Raw genomic sequence first — 20,590 nt, 5'->3', positions numbered from 1 at the left:
ACCAGAAAACTCTCTCAAGCTCTCTACCATTCTTTCATGAGTGGTTCTATGTCTATTTTTCCCCTCAAGAAACATAAACTTGGTAAGGGCTCTAACTACTCTCCTCTTAGAATCCATGTTTTCCTTTAAATAATTTTAGTAATGGTATTTGTAAGTCTATATATATATATATACTGTTTTAAGAAGCTTTGAAGTTGTGTTGGTGATTTGTTGAAGGTAGGTTAGGGTTTTTACTAATTAATGATTTTATAGGAGTAAGGAAGTAAGAAAAAGTTAGGATGAGTATTTTGATGCTGCTGCTGGGATTTTTGGTTGTGTTTATTTTGCTCTAAATGGTTAAATGACCATATGTAAGTGTTATATAACATGTCTTATGAGTGTATGAAAATACCCAAATGAAGTAAAGGCCTATTGCTATTTGTTGATGATTTTGTAAGAATATGTACTGAAGCTGTCACTGTGACAGATTCTGTGTTCATGCATGTTAAATTATGTATTAAATTGTATATAGTGAATTTGGATGCTAGGGAAAATTCCTATGAAACCTAAGACACTTGTGGTCATTATTGAATTGGTCTCACAGCATTTGGATTAACATAAAAATAATGGTTTAATTTATAAGTTTCATGAAATTCTGTCAGGGCAGAATTGAGTATGCTGTCTTGTGTGATTTTTAGTAAATCATGGGTTTATTCTTTGACTCCGAAAATTTTATGGTTTATAACGAACATACAGGGGAATAGTTCTGTAAAATTCCATGACAATTGGATGTGTTTAGACAGCCCGTTTGTATTTTACAAATGGGGTATATGCTGCTGGAATAGAACAGTGAGCAGTAAGGGACATGCCTAACTTGAGGATTTAATTCTCAAGTTTGAGCTATAATTTAATATGCTCTAATTTAATATGCTCATCCTTTGGTATGTTAGAATCATATATAAATTTTATGAATTGGTTTCTCTATGATTTAGTACATCATGTTGTTTGATGAATGCATTCTGTGTTTGTGGGAACCTCTTTGAGGTGGGATTAGGACTTCCTTGATTCTAAGAGATAGGCTTTGAGATGAATGTGAAGTTTATGGTAAAGAATTATGGATAGTAATAAGCTTTGATTTATGGTTTAGGTGTTACCAGTATCCAAGTTTAAGCTCCTTCGACTTTAGGCTCTCGGTTCCTCTGCTTTCAGGTAAGGGATAAGTTATATGGGCGTTTGGTAAGTCATGAGGTTATTTTAAAGTATATTATGCATTAAAATGTTTTTGATTAGAGATATGGCATGTAATCATTATTCTGACAAAGATATGTTCGTGAGCTTTCGAAAAACTTATGTATATGATTTAAGCATATTGATGCTATTATTGATTCCACGAACATGATGTTTAATGAAAAGAATGGAAGTGTTATGATCATGAAATGTCATGCAAAAGAAGAAATTTCAGTATGATGTAAAGTATGAAATGTTTTCGGGTTATGTCCTCTGATAATTTGAACTCAGCCATTAGGGGTTAATTATTGGCTTTCCATGGAAAAATGTTATCTGTTTGGCCATTTAAAGTAGAGGAAATGGGGTTGCCTGTAACTCTAGGCCATTTAAAGTAGAGGAAATGGGGTTGCCCGTAACTCTAATCTGATTAAGGCCTTCTCCCCAATGTGTACGGACGGCGGGGAGGAACAAAACCTGGAGGGGATGTGCCATCAGGCCTCCCAAAGGGGACAATATCATACACACGGGGGCACCCAAATGTGATGAGGCCTTCTCTGTACAGCTTATCAGATATGGACTAACCAATATGATATGAACAGCTATGTTATGTTATTAATCATGAGAGAATTATTTTGTTTAAATGCATTATGAAAAGTTAAAAGCTCTCATGAAAATAAGAAGTTTCTGATGAAAAGAAAGCTGTTCATTAAAGATAAAAGTTTATGAAGTTCTGTTGTGCTATAAAGATAAAGTTTCTGATGAAAGTACAAGTTTATGTTTAAAAGTTATCAGATATCTGTTTTTTATGAAACGTTAAGTTTTATAATCATGAAAGTTATAGTATTTTATGAGAAGAAGTTTATAAAGAAAAGTTTTCTTATCAGTCAAGATGTTTCTAGTTTAATACAAAGTTGCCGATTATCTGATTTAAGTTTAAAATAATTATTTTGTAATGAGAATATATATATGGCGACTTTGTAGGAAATGAAAGAAGTTTAATCCGAAAGGTTTGGTAATGTTCAACTAATAAGAAAAAGGAGAAAAATTGTTTTCTATGAAGAGCGTAGAAGTTATTATTATGAATAGTATTAAATACTATGCATGGAAAGATGTTCTCCTATTCGAATATTCATAGAATGAAATTATCTAATTTACATGCATCCTTATTGAATTCTCATATATCTTACCTTTACTGAGCTGTGTAGCTCACCCCTTCCACTCTTTCAGTTAGCAGGTTTTATTTTGGAGCAGAGGGAGCCTTAGTCGAGTTTTGGAAGGAGCTGATTTTAGTTTTATATGTATAGATCCTATATTAGCAATTTGATGATTAGCTGTGTAGTATTGTGTATTTTAGGATCTAAAGAAAGTTGTGTACCTTAAAGTATTAAGAGATGTATTATGTGAAAGTGTGGAAATTAAATGATTGGTGGATTATGAGTACAGTGTAGATGCTCTGAATGTCAAGTGAAAGGTTATATCATTTAAGTAAAGAAACAAGAAAGAAAATTAAAAGGGAAGCTTTTGTAAAAGTTTTCAAAAAGTTAAGTGGGTTCTTGTTAATATCAGGTTTAAGCTTGATATTAGCATGCCGGTCATGGTCACAAATCCGGGTATCGGGTTTGGGTCGTGACACTAATGATGGTGTCTTCTCTCTTTGGACTGCCTATACTGCAGCAAAGGGTTTAAATACCTTGAACCCGAACACTCCCTCTCTCACTTGGATATGGAAGCTTAGAGTTCCTTCGAAGCTCGTCCTTTTTATTTGGCTTTGTACTTATAATAGCATACCTGTAAAAGAAGTTTTGGGTTCACAAGGTTTAAGCCTTGACCAGGGATGCTCCATCTGTAAATCACAATCCGAGTCCATTAGCCACATGCTTAGAGAATGTCCCTACTTTGTCAGTTTTTGGAACCGGCTTGGCCCTCCCATAGGTCTATACAACTCATTCGGTCTCCCTCTATCAAATTGGTTGCATGACAACTGCTCCTCTATTCTGCCCTCTCGGCACCATGGCATACCATGGTCCACTCTTTTTATTTTTGGTATTTGGTCTTTATGGACTAATAGAAATTATGCTACTTACCAAGCTAAACCTTTGAACCAGCAGCTTCTAAAAGAGTGTGTTGCAAAAGCTTTAGAGTATCATTTTCTCACAAGTTCATCTAAAGTCCCTAGTGCAAGGCCTCGGCTCAATGCCAAATGGGACAAACCCCCACCGGGCTGGTATAAGCTGAATTATGATACTTCCATTACCAATGGCCATGCTGGTGCGGGTGGTCTTCTTCGTGATTCGAATGGGACTTGGGTCCAAGGTTTCTCTAAACCATTAGGCACTGCCACGGTCCTAATGGCTGAACTTTGGGCTTTGAGAGAAGGGCTTCGCATGGCAGGACAACTTAATATATATTATCTTATAGTTAATGTTGATTCCTCTGATGTTGTCAAGCTCCTTTCCTCCTCATCTTCCTCTAATAGACTAACTTGGCCATTGGTGGCTGAATGCAGGGACATTCTCCAAGCTTTCCATCAAGTCCAGCTCAGCCACTGCTATAGGGAGACCAACCATGCTGCTGACTTACTTGCTAAAATAGGAAGTTCACAACGCGAGGATTTTGTTTATTATGTTACTCCTCCTTTTTTCTTGTTGGATGTATTAACTTTTGATTGCGCTAGTGACAGCGCCCTTAATGTTTCTGTAAATCCTGAAACTACTGTATCTTTTGATACCCGTTCCCTTGTGGGTTAGTTTGCAATAGACTCTTGGTTTAATTAAAAAAAAAAAAAAACACTATAATTCTATCCTGTATCAACAGAGTTTGAAGTGGTCTTCGCCCAATAGGATTAGTTCATGATATTTTATTAAATTTGGGTCAATAGAAAAAGGAGGAAGAAGATAGTTCTGTTTAAATATAGGGGAGATGCACATGGGCGGCACCACTTGGAGCCCAGAATTGGCCCAAAATCAATTATGAATAATATTTTTTTTAATCTTTTTTTTGTTTTGACCTCTCTAAAATAAAATTTTGAATACCTTAATTTTAGATTTTTTTTAAGCCCAGCTAAAAGAAATTTGAATATGATCATTTTAACAATATCCTGACATTTTTAAATACAAAAAAAGCTCAATAACAAACCAATTTGATCTAAATTCTAGAAAAAAAAAATTGATAAGCCCAATAACAAAAGTAGAAATTTGTTAATCTTAAATCTTAGAAAAAACACATTTAGATCTTAAAAAATTTGAAATATATCAATCAAATGAAAGATTAATAGATGAATGACACATTTAGATCTTAAAAAATTTGAAATATATCAATCAAATGAAAGATTAATAGATGAATGATTGCTTGACTGTGAACATTGAAAGAGATGTAACTCATATGATTGATAATGAAAATATTTTGTAATGATTTCAAAATATGAAGCATCATAAAAAGCAATTGTAAAACTTTATATATTTCAGTTTTTGTTTTTTGTAATGTCAATATATTCAAGTTCTCTTTTGTTTTAAATTTTGTATAATTTATTTTTTTATTGACCCCTAAAAAATAATCCTAGAGCTACAAACTAGAGATGCATAGCTTATGTGGTCCTAGAAAATCCAATCTTAAAATTCTGGCACCCTCCTTGCTCAAAGCCTGCACTGTCCAAATTTGAACATACAATGGCCGGTGTAACTCCAAGCCCAATTGATATAGCTGTGTGGTTGATGGTTCACAAAATTTTAATGCGGAAGAAACTAAAGTCTAATTCTATGAGGACTGTTTGTGAAAAGGTAGGATAAGAATATCCAACTAACTTTTCTAATATCCGATTTAAAAGCAAAAATTAAGGAAGATTTAGCTCCATTGAACATAATTCTGATTGGCCAAAAAAAAAAAAAATAGAAAAGAAAAAGAAAAAGAAGAAGAAGAAGAACGTAATTCTAATATAACCTATTAACACTACAAAAAAACTGGTCTAAAGCTGCGTTTGAAAAACGCAGCTTAAGACCCCAAAAACGCGGCTATAGGCTTTGAGCCGCGTTTCCTATGGCCGCGTTTATAACGCGGCCTAAAGACCGCAGCTCAAAGACTATAGCCGCGTTTTTGAAAAACGCGGCTAAAGGTCTGACCTATAGCCGCGTTTTCTAACCGCGGCTATAGGATTGGCCTATAGCCTCGTTTTTGGAAACGCGGCTATAGGTTTTTTAAAAAACAAAAAAAAAAAAAAATTCTGGGAATTTTTTTTCCCCAGAAAATTCAAAATTGAAAAATCAAATATAAAAAATTCAAAATTAAACACAAATACAAAAAATTCAAAAAAAAATACAAATCCAGAAAATTCAAAATCAAATACAACATACTCACAATACAAACACACCCAGAAAATTTTAAATTAAACACAATATACTCACAATACAAACACATGCACCCAGAAAATTTTAAATTAAACACAATATACTCACAATACAAACACATGCACCCAAAAAATTAAAAATCAAACATAAACCCGGAAAATTCAAAATCAAACACAAACCCGGAAAATTAAAAGCAAACACAACATACTCACAATACAAACACAACATTCTCACAATACAAACACAACGAAAAAATTCAAAATCAAACAAAACGTGTTCCAAAATATAACACAAACCCATGAATCTCCTCTCATTCAACAAAATCAACCAAATCTAACACTAATTCCATTCAATAAAACAAAAGCACAAGCTCAGAATCAAAAAAGAACACAAACCTGTGAAGAAGGAAGAAAGAAAAAGGAACAAAAAAAAAAAAAAAAAAAACGCAGTACCCAGATGTGAAGGAAGAAAGAAAAAGGAAAAAAAAAAAAGAAAAGAGAAAAGAGTTACCTGGATGTGGAGAAGGAAACAAAAAAAGAAAAAAAAAAAAGAAGAAGAAGACTTACCCAGATGTGAAGAAGGAAGAAAGAAAAAGAAAAAAAAAAAGAAGAAAGAACGTACCATCTGAGGAATGAAGAAAGAAAGGGAATAGGAAGAAAAGAGAGCAAGTGGGGGTAGGTGGGAAAGTGGGGTGCAGGTGTGAAAGGTAGTGTACGTGGGAAGCTTCAGAAATTTTTTTTTTTTTTTTTAAGCGCTACCTATAGCCGCGTTTTTAAAAAACGCGGCTATAGGTCAGCGCTTAAGTACCGTTTTTACGGGACCTATAGCCGCGTTTTCTAAAAACGCGGCTATAGGTAACCTGTAGCTGTGTTTTTTCTTTTTAAAAACGCGGCTAAAGGTGACCTATAGCTGCGTTTTCTGAAAAACGCGGCTGTAGGTAACCATTAGCCGCTTTTTAAAACACAAAAATGCGGCTATAAGTCCACCTTAAAAAATTATTCGGTTGGACCTATAGCGGCGTTTTTTAAAACGCGGCTACATCTTATCTTTAGCTGCGTTTTAAGTTAGCTATAGTGGCGTTTTTAGAAAACGCGGCTATAGCATGTGGCTTTAGCCGCGTTTCAAAGAAACGGGGCTATAGATCCCTTATAGCTGCGTTTTTTGTAAACGCGGCTACAAAAAACGCGGCTATAGCCCGCGTTTTTTGTAGTGTAACAATGGTTAAACAACAACCCTTTTTTTTTAAAGAACAATGGTTAAAAAAAAGGGTTAGTTATTTTAATTATAGTTAGCTTGTCACATGAACCTTGCATCTTAGTTGTATTATTGTGCTACATATAAATAGTCCAAATCATAGACATTGGCGGAGCCAGAGGGGGGCGAGGGGGGGCACCTGCCCCCTAACTTCTCCTAAAATTTTTTAGTAATAGTAGTCTAAAGTAGTTACATTCTGACATGGAGGAAAAAAAATTGAAAAAAAAGGACTTCTACTTGGTTGAAAGTCACCAAACCATTGCTTTTGTCTTGTCCCAATGCAACTTGCACCTATTTCACTATTTTTTATTTTTTATTTTATATCATTATTTACTCCATTTTTAATATTTATGATACTTTTCACAGCATTTTATTCTTGAATGATGCTAGAGATATTACAAATTTTACTACTTATATTTTACAAATTGGCATGTCATCAATCACAAAAAATAATTTCTAACATTTATTCATTATATTTTTTAAGTAACACTAGTCACATTCTTACTCCATCAGTTTATAAATTTTTAATAGCTATGAATTGGTTATTTTTGTTTACTTATTTTAATAATATGAAATATATTCATATTTGCTTACAATTGTTTATTTATTTTGTTATTATTGTTGGTTAATATTTTTTAGATTAATTTCACTTTTAATATCATCTTTTAATTTTGCCCCCTCTAGACTAAAATTCTGCCTCCGTCACTGCTCATAGAACCATGCGAAATTTTAGTTATATAATTATTATGCCCTCTATAGCTGTGAATTTATGATTTGTTGGGATTGTTAGGCTTCTTTAGTTTGTTTGATCTTAAATTTCATCTTAATTTGAGGTGATAAAAGGTAAAAAAAAATGCTATCACATTTTGTTATAAAACATAATGCATTTTTCGCCAACTTATGAATTTACCTTTTATTTTATGATTTTGTCATTTACTCATTTGAACTGACACCATTAAAGTTTGTCTCTCATCCTGCGCATCATGCAGGTACATATCTAATTTAAAGGAAATAAGAATCATAAGATGCACCCTAATGAAAAGGTTAGATAAAAAAGAAAAAAGAAGCCTAATCGTTTAACAAAAAAGGAGAAAAAGAAAAAAAAGTCTACTTCTTAATTGACATCAAAATCAAGCTAAAGCCTAAATTCCATGGAAAGACTTCAATTTGTTGAATAACAGGTTCACAAGTATGAAGTATGCTTGCCTTAGGAGAGAAATTAGGTTGCCACTAGACATATCATATATAGTAGGCCATGAGTTCGTAGTCACTATCACTGAATCTTGTTCTTGAGGTAAGAGCATATCAACTACTTGGCTCATGGTAGGTCTTTCATCTTTGTCTTCTTTCACGCATTGTAGAGCTACCCAAACCAAAATTTCCATCTTGCCCATGTCATATTTCCCTTCTAACATTGGATCAACGATCTCTTCAAGTGAGGAAGTATTTGCAGCCACTTTGTTCATTATTTCCCTCACCCATGTCACCAGCCTTTTGTGCTCTGCCTCCCCTCCATCATCTACAACCAAAACACTTCTTGATGGACATTTTCCAGTTACCATTTCCAACACAACAATCCCATAACTAAAAACATCTACTTTGGAGGTGATAGGCAAATTTAAAACCCACTCTGGAGCCATATAACCTCGAGTTCCTCTTATTCTTGAGAAACTTGAATTCTTAAGGGCATTTCTGTTTTGTAGCTTTGACAGGCCAAAATCTGCCACCTTTGGTCGATAATTCGAGTCCAAAAGTATATTTTGAGGCTTTACATCACAGTGTAAAATCCAATCTAAACAATCCTCATGCAAATAGGCTAGGCCTTTCGCAGTTCCCTTGGCAATTTCGAATCTTTTCTCCCAATCAAGTACATTGGCAGAGAGGTTATCTGCTAAAGAGCCATGCTCCATGTACTCATAAACCAAAAGCCTATACTTTCCCTCAACGCAATACCCCCACATCTCTATTAAGTTCATGTGGTTAACCTTTCCAATGATGCTTACTTCTGCTAGAAATTGACCTTCATCTTGGTTGGCTTCATTGAGGCGCTTGATTGCTGCAACTCGATTGTCAGACAACACCCCTTTGTATACAATTCCCCCTGCACCTCTTCCAATCTCCTTAGCAAAACCCTTTGTGGCCTTTTTTAATTCAGCGTAGGTAAATTTTCTTAATCGAATGACAGCAATAGCGTGGCCTTGCTTGTCATGAACACCTAAACGTTTTCGGGTTCTAGTCAAGAGACACCACACCACAAAGATACAGATGATTTCAAGTCCACCCACTCCACCAGCAAACCAGAGCATGAATTTCACTGTACCATTATCACCATTTTTACTGCTTTGTAGCGTACCAACACTTGAGCAATTTAAACTGAATTCTTGTAGAGGATTGTCGCCGGACAAGATTTTGCTTTTTGAAAGTTTCAAATAGATATCTCCCCATAAATCTGGTGAACGATATCCATTCATCAATCGTGTCTTCAGATAACAAGTGTTATCGTTGTATTGGAAACCTTTGCAATCACATGCTGCCAAACATACTTCCCTACATTGATAAAAGGTGTGATTATTGAAGATTGTGAAATTATACCCGTAAAAGTCAACTTGGGATAACCGCAAAAATTCTGGCTCACTTCTGTTGCAAATTAGATGAACTTCGGGTTCACAGCCATAAGCCCAATCGCTACGACTTTTCATCTTATATCCTGGAGGGCAGGAACATTTCCGGCCGGAACCAATAACATAACTGCACAAACTGTTGGCCCCACAAGCACCAGGAATCTCGCAAGGTTTCTGCACGGCTTGCCATGTAACAACCCAAGTTTGCCCCTTCTCTTCCCAACTGTACAATCGAATATTACCATCGTAATCAAGTGTCAATCTTCTATGAAGCACTGCTCCATAGTCCGCTGACATAATTATTAAATCATCGAATGTACTAAAATTCCCTAAGGAATTAAAGACAAGTGTGCTACTATTGTAATACCCAAGCCCTGAATAATACCCATAACTACCGGAAACATCAGGACCATTATAAACAACGACAAGATAGCTACCGTTGTCGAAGGAAAGCTCATAGAAACCAGAGGAAATGTTGGTCTGGCTTCTTGAGGAGACAAGTTTTGCGTTTCTAGTGAGTCGTTGTTCAGGAAGAAGGGTATCTGTAGGGACGTCAAAGCTTTGCCACAAAACACGTTCCTTGTTACGTAGAACAAGATTACCGGTGTCGTTGAGAAATAATTGGACTGAGGAGAGTGAGACAGTGTTTGTGGCCCAAACGGTGACATTTGACTTAGTGGCATCAGTTAGGATGAGATTGCCAGTATTGAGGAGGGAGAGCTTTGAGCGCTTTCCATTTACTGGCTGGTCACGGTTTGCCATCCAAACTACGGTGCGTGAGTTGCTAAACCATATGGCAAAGCAATAGGCATTATCACCCACGGAATAAAAGCCAGCAGAGAAGTCGCCATTTGGCGACGTTAGAATATCTGGTTTCTCTACTGATAAGGATGTGCCTTTACTGATGATAACTGCTGAAGATGAAAGTGGGAAAGAAAATGCCAAAGAGAGTAGAAGGAACAAGACTGGCGAACCCATGATTGAAAGCTCAAAACCAGTGATGGATTTGGGCAAGGCAAGACCATAGTTATTTTATAGTATTTAAAGCTGACGTAGACAATTCATACTGAAAAATTTTGTGAAAAAATTCTTATACAGAGTGTAGACTGGAATCCTTGCGGCTTGGGGCAATGACGCAGCTGGACGCGTTTATTGCTGGTTCAAAAAAAGTGTAGACTGTAGACTGGAGCACAACGGTCAAAGTTCATAGAGAAATATAACGCGCTTTAAACATATATAGGAGCATTCATATTTACTTACTATTTTAGTATATAAGAAGTGTTTTTTTTTTTTTTTTTTTAGTAAATCAATTTTTAAGAACATGCCTTAGGGTAACCGTGTTACTCTTAAGATACAAAAAACTTTTTTAAAAAGAGACGACAATTCTACAGCTTAGGAAAAGATGGATAGCCCACCTTCTACACTCAAAATCAATTGGTAATATGGAATACACACTCAAATCTTTTATAACCTTCAACATTGTATCTTGACCTATTTTAGAACAATCATAGGAATCGAATTGTGATCTCCCAATCGTAAGAAACACTACATATAGCAGAATTGTATTTTAGGGGATGTGTAAGGAAGCCAATATTGTTTTTTTTTTTTTTTGGGGGGGGGGGGGGGGGGATGCTCAGGACCTAAATTGTGCTTTTGTCCTATTATTGGGAAACAAATGGGATTTTGGGAATGCTTCTTTCGACTCATAACGTGTTAGTTAAATTCTAGAGAAAGAGAAACTCTTAAAAGAGAATTTTGATTAAAGAATAATCGTTTTTAGACTTGAGATCAATTAAAAAGTTTAATAAAACTTGATTCACAAGTTTAAATACTCTAAAAGAGATTACACCATACCATAACAAGATCCTAATTTACTTAAGACAATATTAAAAACACCTAAAATGAAGAAACATAGTAAGCTACAAACAAAAATCCTAAAAATTACATCAAAATTTTAAAAGTTAACAAACAACAAAAATTAAACACTATAATCTATCCTACATCAACAGAGTTTAAAGTGGTCTTCGCCAAATTCAATGTTGGCCAAAAGACATTCATATTTAAATACAGCAGAGATGTGCATCTAAGACAATTTATAGGCATGACTTGATGACAATGGCACCAATGACCATGTTCATAGTTTAGGGTCCGTTTGGATATCGCTTATTTTGTTGAAAATTGAAAACTGAAAACTGAAAACACTGTAACAAAATAATTTTTAAATGTGTGAATAGTATCATGAGACCAATTTTTAATGAAAATTTTGTTGAAAAAAGAGATTTATGGGTCCTGTGATCAATGCATGGAACCCACTAAAAAAGTACTGTCCACTGTTTATTTTGCTGGTCAAAAAAGTAGTAGGTCCCATGGACAGCCGGAGAAACGCGTATCCAAACGCATACGATCATTCATACATAAATTTCTGAATGTGGCAGTGGGGAAGAAAATAAGTTGAGAGATGTGTCCCATGTTTCATCTGCAATTGGTCGAAACTCGAAAGGAAAGATGGAGCCCATGGCAGTGACCATTACCGTGGTCAGGGGACTGAAAGTCAAAAAGTTACCACATTTTTTTCTAATTTAATCATTTCACTTGAAAGGTCTAAGCTATTGCTGCCGTGACTTTGCACTGTTATTCAATGAAAAGTACTGAATCGTGTTTTACGTTTTTTTTTTTTCTTTTTGGGCTCAAAAACGTGTTTTACGTTTCTAGGTCCCAATAGGCACAAATTGACAGTAATAAAAATAACTTAGATATAAAGAGGGATATGGATCGATGTTGACATTGGGCCGGTGTGGCTTGAATTGCCAAGCCCAAATTTGGTCATCTTATTGGACCGAATCCAAATTGTAAAAGGAGTGCTCTTTTGCCGACTTGGTTAATGTTGTAACACACATACATCAGTCGTGCTTTGTGCGATGTGGCTTATTTTTTAATTGTCATAATTTTTCATTCATTTTAATTTGAGGTTTACATGTTTTTTTATTATTAATATTATGCATTTAGAACTACTAATACAACCAAAGTGTAATGAGTCTAGCTTCAAAAAATGAACAAATATTACATGTTTATTTTGTATAAAAAAAAAACCTGCGTTTTTATTTTATTTATATAATTTTTATTTTGAGAATCTAATTTATAAGTGAATAATGTAATTTAAAAATCAACAAAAGAGTGGCCTTATTTTTTAGTCAATGTTTTAGTGGGAGTTAGAGTTGTATTTTTAATGGGTTGTCCTTTAGTTTCATCTCTACTTAAATATAGGAGAGTATGAGCATTTTTTAACTAGAAAAAATGAGGAATCAAAACAGGGAAAACTCCTTAAATAATAGTATAGATTAGTGTGTGTGTGTGTGTGTGTGTGTATTGTTATGTGTGGCACTAAAAAGTGAATTGAGAATTCCTAAAACCTAGCAGCAAGTGCATAAGAAGAAGAGTAGAGCTTTCTTGTCTTATGGGTGAGAGAGAGTTAGGGTGTAATTGGGATTTGAGTTTTTTAGAGAGTGTTATTATGCATTATTGCATCTTCCTATTTTTATAGTGAAATTTCTCCGTTATCGCCGTGGAGGTAAGGAGTTTGCCGAACAATGTAAATTCTTGTGTTCTTAATTTGTATGTGCTTGTTATTTAATCATGCTTATTTATTATTATTGATTTGAGTCCTAGAGTGTTATTTTCACAATAGTTTTGGGCTCAAAAAACATGTTTTACATTTCTAGGTCCCAATGGAGACAAATTGACAATAATGAAAACAACTTAGACATAAAGAGGAATATGGATCGATGTTAGTATGTTACTCTAAATGGTTTTCTCCCTACAATTAATTACTCTCCTCTAAATGATTTTCTCTCTTTCAAACTCAAGATCCATTTGTTGAAGAACCGGTTCATCGGATCCCATTTTCTCTCTCCTCTAATTTATTCTCTCACTATTTTTCTTTTAATGTAAAGAATTATACTAAACTTCACTTTTGGAAAGTTGAGGATTATTTTTGTGATTTTTTATATTTCATAATTTTCATTTTGGCTCTTTATGTATGTTTTCATTTTCAATTTGGTTCTGCCATCAATTTTTTATAATAATTTGACCATTAAGTGCCTTCATGTTTAACTATTTCATGAACTACTGACTCTAAAATGTTATGGAATGCAAGAATTTCATTGTTGTATGCTAAAAACCATACTATGGATAGTTAGATTACTAGTGGAAATTGATGCAATGCCAATATGAAAACAAAATTAAGCATGAAGGATCAATACAAAATTTTGAAATGTAATGGACTATAAATGAAAACAATCCTAAATTTGAAGGACCAAAAATATACTTTGAATCTAAATTCACAAATGGCAGAACATAGTAGAATAGTTACAAGAAATAGAACTTGAGTTATTATAGGACCACAATTTTTACCACTCACTTTCTCACAAATATCCTATGTGGTACAGTATGACTAGCCATTTGTCACATTCACATGAATCTATCACTATTTTTCCACCACTCATAATTTACCACATCAAAGTTGTGGGCCTTGTGGCAAAGTTGTAGTACAAAGGGTTGTGGTCTCAAAATTTTCTCATAGAACTTATCTATTTAAAACTAGTACTTTATGGCAAGTTTGGTTTAACTTTTTGAAATTGAGTATTTTTGAAAAAGTAGTTTTTTGGCCATTGCTACTTATCTGGCACAATGCAAACAAGTGGAAAAATTACATTATTGGACCCAAAAAGGACAATTTGTAAATTTTACAAAATCCATCATATCATATTTTGGAACCACAAACGTGGTTTTTTACCCAAAAGATGGTAACCACACGGGAACTTAATCCAATGCCTTATTTGAATTCACATAAAGAACTACTCTAAAATCCCTTTGAAAATAAGCGAAATCCTTTAGAGAATTTAGAATACCGACTTTAAGACTAATTAAAATGCTTCATAAAACTTTTACATAGAGAGAGAGAGACTTCATAAAACTTGATTGACAATTTAAAATATTCTAAAAGAAACGACATTTTTTATTTGGTACTTACCGGTCATGACCATTTATTAAAATCAAAGTTGATGGACTAAAATAAAAACATCCCTAAACTTTAAGAGTAAAAAATGTAATTTATTCATAAGACTCGTATATATGTTTGGTGCCAATCAATTCATTTTCTATCACATACATACAAAATATAAAAAACGTGCTTTTATTTATATATATACTATGAAGGTTACAACCTTATAGGATCCAATAATAAGAGAGATTATTTTGATATCGATTACTTAGGTTAGCTTGTGGTATGGAGTCTATGGACTTTGCTCTTATTTGTATTACCCCATATCAAAGAACTAAGTGAATTTTGTCATTTTGATGGACTAAACAGTAAACACCCATTAATCTTGGTCTCTCCCTCTACGCACTATGCTGCTACATGTCTAGTTCAAAGGGAAGATGTACTAGTTAAATTCTTAGAAAAGAAAAAAAAAAAAAAATAAAATAAAAGAAAAAGGAATGCAAATTCTTAATTGACTTTAAAATGAAATCTAAAGCCAAAATGCCATGGAGAGAGACATCAAATTGTTTCATAACTGGTTCACAACTATGCTTGCTTTAGGAAAGAAATTAGGTAGCGACTTGACATATCATATTTAGCATGCTAAATATGATATGTCACTTGACGGCACACATTGTACGTATAACATCATCATTGAATCTTTTCATGGCTTAAAAGCATCTCAACCACTTGGCTCATGGTAGGTCTTTCATCTTTGTCTTCTTTTACACATTGTAGAGAAACCCAAACCAAAGTTTCCATCTTGCCCATGTCATATTTACCTTCCAACATTGGATCAATGATCTCTTCAAGTGAGGAAGTATTTGCAGCCTGTGCTTTGCCTCCACACCATCATGTATTGCATGGATACTACTTGATGGGCCCTTTCCGGTTATCATTTCCAATACAACAATTCCATAACTATAAACATCAACTTTCGAGGTGATGGGGAGATTGCAAACCCACTCTGAAATCATATAACCTTGGGTTCCTCTTATCCTTGAGAAGCTTGAACTCTTAAGGGCACTTCTGTTTTGTAACTTTGACAGGCCAAAATCTGCCATCTTTGGTTGATAATTTGAGTTTAGAAGTATGTTTTGAGGCTTTACATTGCAATGAAAAATCCAATCCAAGCAGTCCTCATTTAGTTGCTAGGCCTTTTGCAGTGCCCACCGCAATTTTGAACATTTTCTCCCAGTCAAGAGCAGTGGCTGAGACTGAGAGGTTATCTGCTAAAGAACCATGCTCCATGTACTCCAAGACCAAAAGTCTGTGCTTTCCTTTTGCACAATACCCCCACATCTCTATTAAGTTCATGTAGTTAATCCTTCCAACGATGCTTACTTCAGCTAGAAATTCATCTTCTTCTTGGTTGGCTTCATTGAGACACTTGATTATAGCAACTCGATTGTCATTTAGTACCCCTTTGTAGAAAATTCCCCCTACAGCTCTTCCAATTTCCTCAGTAAAACTCTTAGTGGCCTTTTTTAGTTCAGCATGAGTAAAATTTTTGAATCTGTTGGCACAAAGTGCATAGCCTTGCTTGTCTGCACCTGATATTTTTCGGGTTTCGTTCAAGAGACACCACACCACAAAGATACATATGACTTCGAGTCCAGCCACTCCACTGGCAAACCAAAGCATAAATTTTATTGTCCCATTTTCATAGCGTTCCACATTTGTTCTATATACAAACTGTGAAATTCTGAATCAGTAATCTATTGTTACAAAAGTTTAAATGATTATATTAAATGTACAGATGCAACATAAAGTATGTTCCTAAAAATTACAGACCCTAAATAGCTCTTCTACTTCCACCATCCATGATGATGTGTTTTGGAAGGGATGCATAAGATAATTTCTTCTATCAAATACAAATAAATACAATAAAAGGCATTATCATTGTACCTTACTCGAGCAGTTTAAATTGAATTCTTCTATAGGTTTGGCGTAGGACAAGATATTGTTTTGTGGCACTTTCAAGAAAAGGTCTCCAGAGAAACTCGGCAATTGATACCCATTCAACAATAGTGTCTTAAGGTAACAAGTTGAAAAACCAGTATCCTTCTTAAAGGAGTATTGGAATGCTTTGCAATCGCGCAATTGCAAACATAAATCCCAACATTGATCAAAGGTGTGTAATTGGGATGAAACCCATAATCATAACCGTAAAATTCAACATGGGATAGCAACATAAAGCCAAACTCATTTTTGTCACAAGAGAGATCAAATTCGGGTTCACACCCATAAGCCCAATCAGTACGATTTTTCATTTTGTACCCTGGAAGACAAGAACATTTCCTGCCAGAACTAACAGCATAACTGCACAAACTGTTGGCCCCACAAGCACAATGAATATTGCAACGTGTCTGAATGGCTTGCCAAGAGACAACCCAAGTTTGCCTCTCTTCTTCCCAACTGTACAATTGAATATTATCATCGTAATCAATTGTCAATCTTCTATGAAGCACTGCTCCATAGTCACTTGACATCTATGAAGCACGGGTGCGTTTCAGAACTCGGGTGCGGATGCAGGACTCGACAATTTTTGAAAAAATAGGGTGCGGGTGCGGCAGGACTCGGTGATTAAAAAATTATTAAAAATATTTTTATTTATATTTTCTATATATTTTTATTATTAAAATATTCTTAAAAAACACATTACTATGCCTTGATTCACAAAACAAAGAAAGAAGAAGGCAAGAAACACATTACTATGCCACTGAGGTGAGAATTTCGGCTTTTCCGGCTAGATTCAAGGCCGATTTCGGCCTGTTTCAGCCGTATCGGCCATTTCGGTCGCCAGCCGATACGACCCGATATGGCCAATATGACTCGATTCTGGCCGAATCAGTCCAATTCGGCGCAAATCGAGCTGAGTCGGCATGAATCCGAGGAAAAAAAAAAAAAAACTCAGACGCGACACCAACGCGCGGGCAACCGCTTGACATAAAATTAAAACCATCAAATGAACTAAAGTTCCCCAAGGAATTAAGGACAGCAATTCTATTATTGTTATATGAGTTCCTCCCAGCTTGCAAGCCATGGGTCAGGCCAATAGATACTGGAAATCTCAGGACCATTATAGAGAAGGCGGAGAACTTTATCATTGTCGAAGAAAAGCTCGTAGAATCCAGAATGATAGGTTTTTTTTTTTAATATTCTATTAATATTAAACAAGGGAAACAAGAGGATAGTCTACCTTACAAGCAGAGACAAGATCTGCAGGCAGATTATAATTATTGAAATAAAAAGACATGTTGGAGCGTATAGCAAGCTTTGCTGCTGTATGAGCCACAAAGTTGCATACCCGCTTAACCCAACGAAAACTAAAATGAAGACAAGAATTAGAGATACTAATAATATTACAAATGATGTTACTTATGGACCAATCAGGTGGGAGGTCTCTAGAAATTAAGGGCTCAAAACAAACTTTAGAGTCACCCTAAAAAATGACTTAGCTCCATTGCTTGCTAGCAGCAATCTGAACCGCCCATAAGAGTGCAGTAGCTTCAGCTTGGAGAGGAGAGCACTTTTCATGCAATTTAACCCAAACCTTCATAACCTTACCATCAGAGTCTCTAGCTATGACAGCTGAGGCGGTGCCGGCCGAGAGGTTTTCTGTTAAAGAACCATGCTCCATGTACTCATACACCAGAATCCTATGCTTTCTGTCAACACGATAACCCCACATCTCTATTTAGTTCATGTGGTTAATCCTTCCAATGATGCTTACTTCGGCTAAAAATTCACTTTCTCCTTGGTTGGCTTCATTGAGACCCTTGATTGCTGCAACTTGCTTATCAGACAATACTCCTTTGTGTACAACTCCCCATGCACCTCTTCCAGTCTCTTCAATAAAACCCTTTGTAGCCTTTTTTAGCTCAGTATAGGTAAATTTTTTGAATCCCGTGGCAGCAATAACATAGCCTTGCTTGTCTGCAGCTGAACTTTTTCAGGTTCTGATCAAAAGACACCACACCACAAAGATACATATAACTTCAAGTCCTCCCACTCCACAGGCAAACCAGAGCATGAATTTCACTGTCCCATTTACACGGCTTTTTACATACTTTCTAGCCGACTCTATCATACCTTCATTTGAGCAAACTAAACTGAATTTTTCTACATGATTGACGTATGAATCGTATTTGCTTTTTGGCAGTCTCAAATAGATGTCTCCTATGAAATCTGAAGAATGATATCCATTCAACAATAATGTTTTAGGGTAACAATTCCAAGAGCCAGTATCCCCGCGAAAGGTGTATTGGAATGCTCTGCAGTCGCATGCTTGCAAGCATACATTCGTACATTGATCAAACGTGTAATTGGGAAAGAACCCAAAATCATACTCGTAGAATTCAACGTGGGATAGCAGCAAAAAGTCAGACTCATTTTTGTTGCAAGAGATATCAAATTCTGGTTCACACCCATAACTCCAATCAGTACTATTTTTCATCTTGTATCCCGGAAGACAAGAACATTTCCTACTAGAACCAATAACATAACTACACAAACTGTTTACCCCACAAGCACCATGAATTGTGCAAGGTTTTTGAATGGCTTGCCATGAAACAACCCAAGTTTGCCTCTCCTCTTCCCAACTATACAATTGAATATTTCCATCGTAACCAAGTGTCAATCTTCTATGAAGCATTGCTCCATGGTCATTTGACATAAAATTAAAATCATCGGATGAACTAAAGTTCCCCAAGGAATTTAGGACAGCAATTCTACTATTGTTATACGAGGTTCTTCCTGCCTCCCAACTAACAACCCATGGGTCAGGCCAGTAAATACTGGAAACATCAGGACCATTGAAAAGAAGGCGAAGAAGGTTATCGTTATCATAGAAAAGCTCATAGAAACCAGAGGAATAGTTGGTGTGGCCTTTTGAGGAGACAAGCTTTGTGTTTCTAGTGAGTGGTTGTTGAGGAAGAAGGGTATCTGTAGGGAAGTCAAAACTTTCCCACAAAATAACACCTTCCAAATTACGTAAAACAAGATTACCAGAGTTGTAGAGAGATAATTGTACTGAGGAGAGTGAGATAGTGTTTGTGGCCCAAATAGTAAACTTTCCAGCATCAGTTAAAAGTATATTGCCATTTTTTTGGAGGGAGAGCTTTGAGTGCTTTCCATTTACATGTTGGTCACGGTTTGCCATCCAAACTACGGTGCGTGAGTTGCTAAACCAAATGGCAAAGCAAAAAGCATGATCACCCACAGAGTAAAAGCCAGCAGAGAAAACACCATTTGGTGATATCAAAACTTTTGGTTTCTCTATGGAAAGGGACGTGCCTTTACTCATAGCATCTAGTGTTGAAGATGAAAGTGGGAAAGAAAAGGCTAAAGAGAGTATAAGATACAAAATAGGCGAAGCCATGGACTTCATGAAAGCTATACCAAGATATGGACTCGGGCAACCAGTATATCATATATAAACAAGTGTGGAGTGTATAAGAAAACTAGTCTGGACAGGGGCGTGATAAATGTGAATATAAATGAGAACAAAAAAAAGAGAGAATAAATTTGAACATAGAAATCAGGAGCACATAAAGATATATTATTTTCTACTATAATATTTTTTTCAAAAAATTCTGCTATTGATTATGTTAACAAGTGCCCTTAAGGCAATGGTTAACAATCCATTTTAGAAAAGTTTTGATATTACTTTTATGGAAAATAGAAAAAACTATCAAAATATTAATTTTTTTTTCTTTTTTCATAAAAATTTTCTTTAAATAGATTATTAACCATTGTCCTAAGGACATCGCTTAGCATTTTCCTTTTTTTTTTTTAATGTTGGTAGCATATAAAAATTTCTCACGAGGCTAGAATTTAGAATTTCTAGATTGTCTCCCAACTACAAATAAAGTTTTCTAATTACCTCAATGTAGGGACACATGGAATGTCATTTCATCCATAGGTCATTCATTGTCTCACATAATTGTTTCATACCGATACTTCAATTCTGACTTTTATATTGAAGGAGTTTGTAGTGATCTTCCGCTTGTAAGATTGGTCCAAGAAAGTTTATTCAATTTGGGTAAAGAAGAAAAAGCAAGATATTCTCGTCAATAACAAAGAGATGCACATTATTTCACATTGAAAACAAGAAATGGGCCAGTTAT

The 20,590-nt window shown here is 35.1% G+C and overlaps 1 protein-coding gene and 1 pseudogene across 2 annotated transcripts; both read right to left on the bottom strand.

Annotated features, from left to right (window-relative positions):
- Positions 1-7,942: 7,942 nt before the first annotated feature.
- On the bottom strand, positions 7,943-10,410 carry LOC115972932 (putative receptor protein kinase ZmPK1). The gene has a single exon (XM_031093155.1). The coding sequence runs from the start codon at positions 10,397-10,399 to the stop codon at positions 7,943-7,945; it is 2,457 nt and encodes an 818-aa protein (XP_030949015.1). The 5' UTR covers positions 10,400-10,410.
- A 4,700-nt stretch (positions 10,411-15,110) lies between these two features.
- LOC115972929 lies at positions 15,111-19,842 on the bottom strand (annotated as a pseudogene). The gene is made up of 4 exons (XR_004087573.1): positions 18,187-19,842; positions 17,930-18,080; positions 16,517-16,877; positions 15,111-16,154 (listed from the first exon to the last, which is right to left on the bottom strand). The product of XR_004087573.1 is annotated as a putative receptor protein kinase ZmPK1 (transcript).
- Between the last annotated feature and the right edge of the window lie 748 nt (positions 19,843-20,590).

This window comes from Quercus lobata, unplaced genomic scaffold (assembly GCF_001633185.2).
Source record: "Quercus lobata isolate SW786 unplaced genomic scaffold, ValleyOak3.0 Primary Assembly Scq3eQI_100, whole genome shotgun sequence".
Taxonomy (NCBI): Eukaryota; Viridiplantae; Streptophyta; class Magnoliopsida; order Fagales; family Fagaceae; genus Quercus; species Quercus lobata.
Note: the sequence above shows the minus strand (reverse complement) of the source record. Positions and strands in the feature narration are given on the sequence as shown.

What these genes read in the sequence shown, in the direction of transcription:
- LOC115972932 (XM_031093155.1), bottom strand. Translation starts at nt 10,399, where the DNA reads ATGGGTTCGCCAGTCTTGTTCCTTCTACTCTCTTTGGCATTTTCTTTC.